This window comes from Microtus oregoni, unplaced genomic scaffold (genome assembly GCF_018167655.1).
Source record: "Microtus oregoni isolate MIOR12 unplaced genomic scaffold, Mior012 000116F_ref0000321, whole genome shotgun sequence".
Classification (NCBI taxonomy): Eukaryota; Metazoa; Chordata; class Mammalia; order Rodentia; family Cricetidae; genus Microtus; species Microtus oregoni.
The window spans coordinates 2566820-2568877 of record NW_024544745.1 but is presented as its reverse complement, the minus strand read 5'-3'; the positions used below and the strand labels follow the sequence as shown (position 1 = coordinate 2568877).

Genomic DNA, 2058 nt, shown 5'->3' with positions numbered 1-2058 from the left:
GCGCTCGCTTCACTGGAAACCCGTTTTAGTGGGTATGTTCAGTTAAAAATAGGTAGTAAGCCTAAAGGTGTTTTAAGAAACCTCTCCCCTCCCCAAGGAACCGGGAAACCCGAAGGAAAAGATGGGCAACCTCCCTGGAGCTCGCGAGCTAAGTTCCATCACTAGCACACTAGAAGTTAGATCACTGCTATTTTTCACCCTGCCATGGGATAGTAGCTCTCCATGTGCAAGGTACGCGGGGCGGGAATACTGGCGGGGCTTTCACGGGGGGTAATGGCGAGCAAAGTGAGGAGAGGTCGGTACCAACAGTGATCCCGATCTCCAAACCCGCTGCCGGGGCGGAGAGTGAGGGGTAGAAGGGATCGAAAGAAAGGGTCAAAACTCCTGGAAGTTAGCGCAAAGAGGAAGCGGAGTAGTCTGGAAGCCCAGGGGGCCATGTCTGGCAAGCAGCCCCCCGGCTCCAAGCGTGGGGTGCTCGCCTCGTGGAGCAGAGGAGCACCGAGTACCCCTCGGGTCGGGCGACTCTGGGGACCCGAGCAGTGAGCGAGAGGGGCTGAGGGGCACCCGCGAGCAGGAGGCGGAGGACTTGCACTTTTGCCTCAACTCTGAGCCCCATCCCGAGCCCAGGGGAAGAGGGCGACGGGGAGCGCGGTACTCACTAGGGCTCGTTGGTGAAGCGGGGGGTCCGAGGCTGTTGATATCCATACAGGTGACAGTAGAGCACATCGAAGCAAAAGCAGCACATCTCCGCTGACACCACCATCTTCCGGGAGCCCGGGGATGAAGACAAGGAGGACGGCGAGGAGGCGGTGGCGGCGGCCGGAGTAGAAAGTAAGGTTCCCACTCCACAGCTCAGAGGTGGAGACAGCGAGATGCCCCCGCCGCTGCCGCTGCCGCCGCCGCCGCAACCCTGGGGGGGAGAGTGGGTACAGCCGCCGCCGCCGCCGCCGCCGCCGCCGCTCAGCCCGCCCAGTCCGTTGAGCCGCGTCCCGGCGCCTCCTAGTCCCAGCTCCCCGGCTCGGCACTGGCTCTCCCCGCTGCAGTGGGAGGAGGAGGAGGCGCCACCACCGCCGCCTGAGCCAGAGGGGGGCGAACTGGACAGTTTCTGCTTCTTCACCCCACAGCAACCCGCCGCCATCTTGGAACAGTCTCCCCCACGCAGTGCTTCCGACCCATAAGTGAGGCGAGCTGGCGGCGGGGGCGAGCACGCTGCGGCCCCGGCCGCCGGGGGCGCGCCGGGGGCTCGCGGTCTGCGCGCGCGCGCGGCTCTGCTACCAGGCTGCCCCGTCCGTGGCGGCTCAAGCGTGAGCGCGTCCCCGCTTGCAGCGCGCGCCACGAGCTTTCGTGGCTTGGCGCCTATGGTGGGTCCCGCCCGACTCGCGCCTCTCGGGAGCCGGGCTCCTGGAGGAGGATGGAAGACGGAAAAGCCAAGTGGAAGAAAAAAAGAGAACAAGACAGGGAGGAGTGGGAGGAAAGACAGGAGGTGGGTAAGCTCCCAGAGGAAGCAGGGAGACAGAAACTAGTGTAGGGGGCGGGAAAGAAAGAAAAAGTCTGAAATAAGCATCCAAGTTCCAAAGCACACCTTGGCGATACCCCATTGCATGTAGGGTTAGTGACACTCGAGCCCAGTGAGGTGGAACCTGAGCCACCGGCCTCAGATACACTGGTTCTGAACTGTTGGGAGTGTGAGCACTCAGGTGCTCCCTTGAGCTCCACACCTGAGACAGCCGCTGTAAAGAATGTACAAAGCCGTCCGGGAAATGGCCACGCTGCGGTGTTTTTAAGGCTAATCTAATCAGACACCACGCTTGTTCCGAGACTGTGCTAGAAACGCAATACTTCTCTTTTTCCTGATTGACGAATAGTAAAGCCCAATTCAGGCAGCCTGTCTTGGACTTGTTCCCTCCATCTTCTCCTCGTAGTTCAGGGAGAACATATAAAAGCATAAATAAATATATAAATAAGTGCCTCACGGATTCAAAGATGTTCGTTGTGTTTTCAGACTCACAGCTGTGGGCTTTTCAGGTTTGATATTTGGGACATGAAAATAAAGAAATT

The 2058-nt window shown here is 59.7% G+C and overlaps 1 protein-coding gene across 1 annotated transcript; it reads right to left on the bottom strand.

The window, feature by feature from the left end:
• Positions 1-658: 658 nt before the first annotated feature.
• Positions 659-1166, bottom strand: LOC121444039 (AMME syndrome candidate gene 1 protein homolog). Its single transcript, XM_041645771.1, has one exon. The coding sequence runs from the start codon at positions 1136-1138 to the stop codon at positions 659-661; it is 480 nt and encodes a 159-aa protein (XP_041501705.1). The 5' UTR covers positions 1139-1166.
• Between the last annotated feature and the right edge of the window lie 892 nt (positions 1167-2058).

Coding starts and splice junctions, on each gene's coding strand:
- LOC121444039 (XM_041645771.1), bottom strand. CDS start 1,138: ATGGCGGCGGGTTGCTGTGGGGTGAAGAAGCAGAAACTGTCCAGTTCG.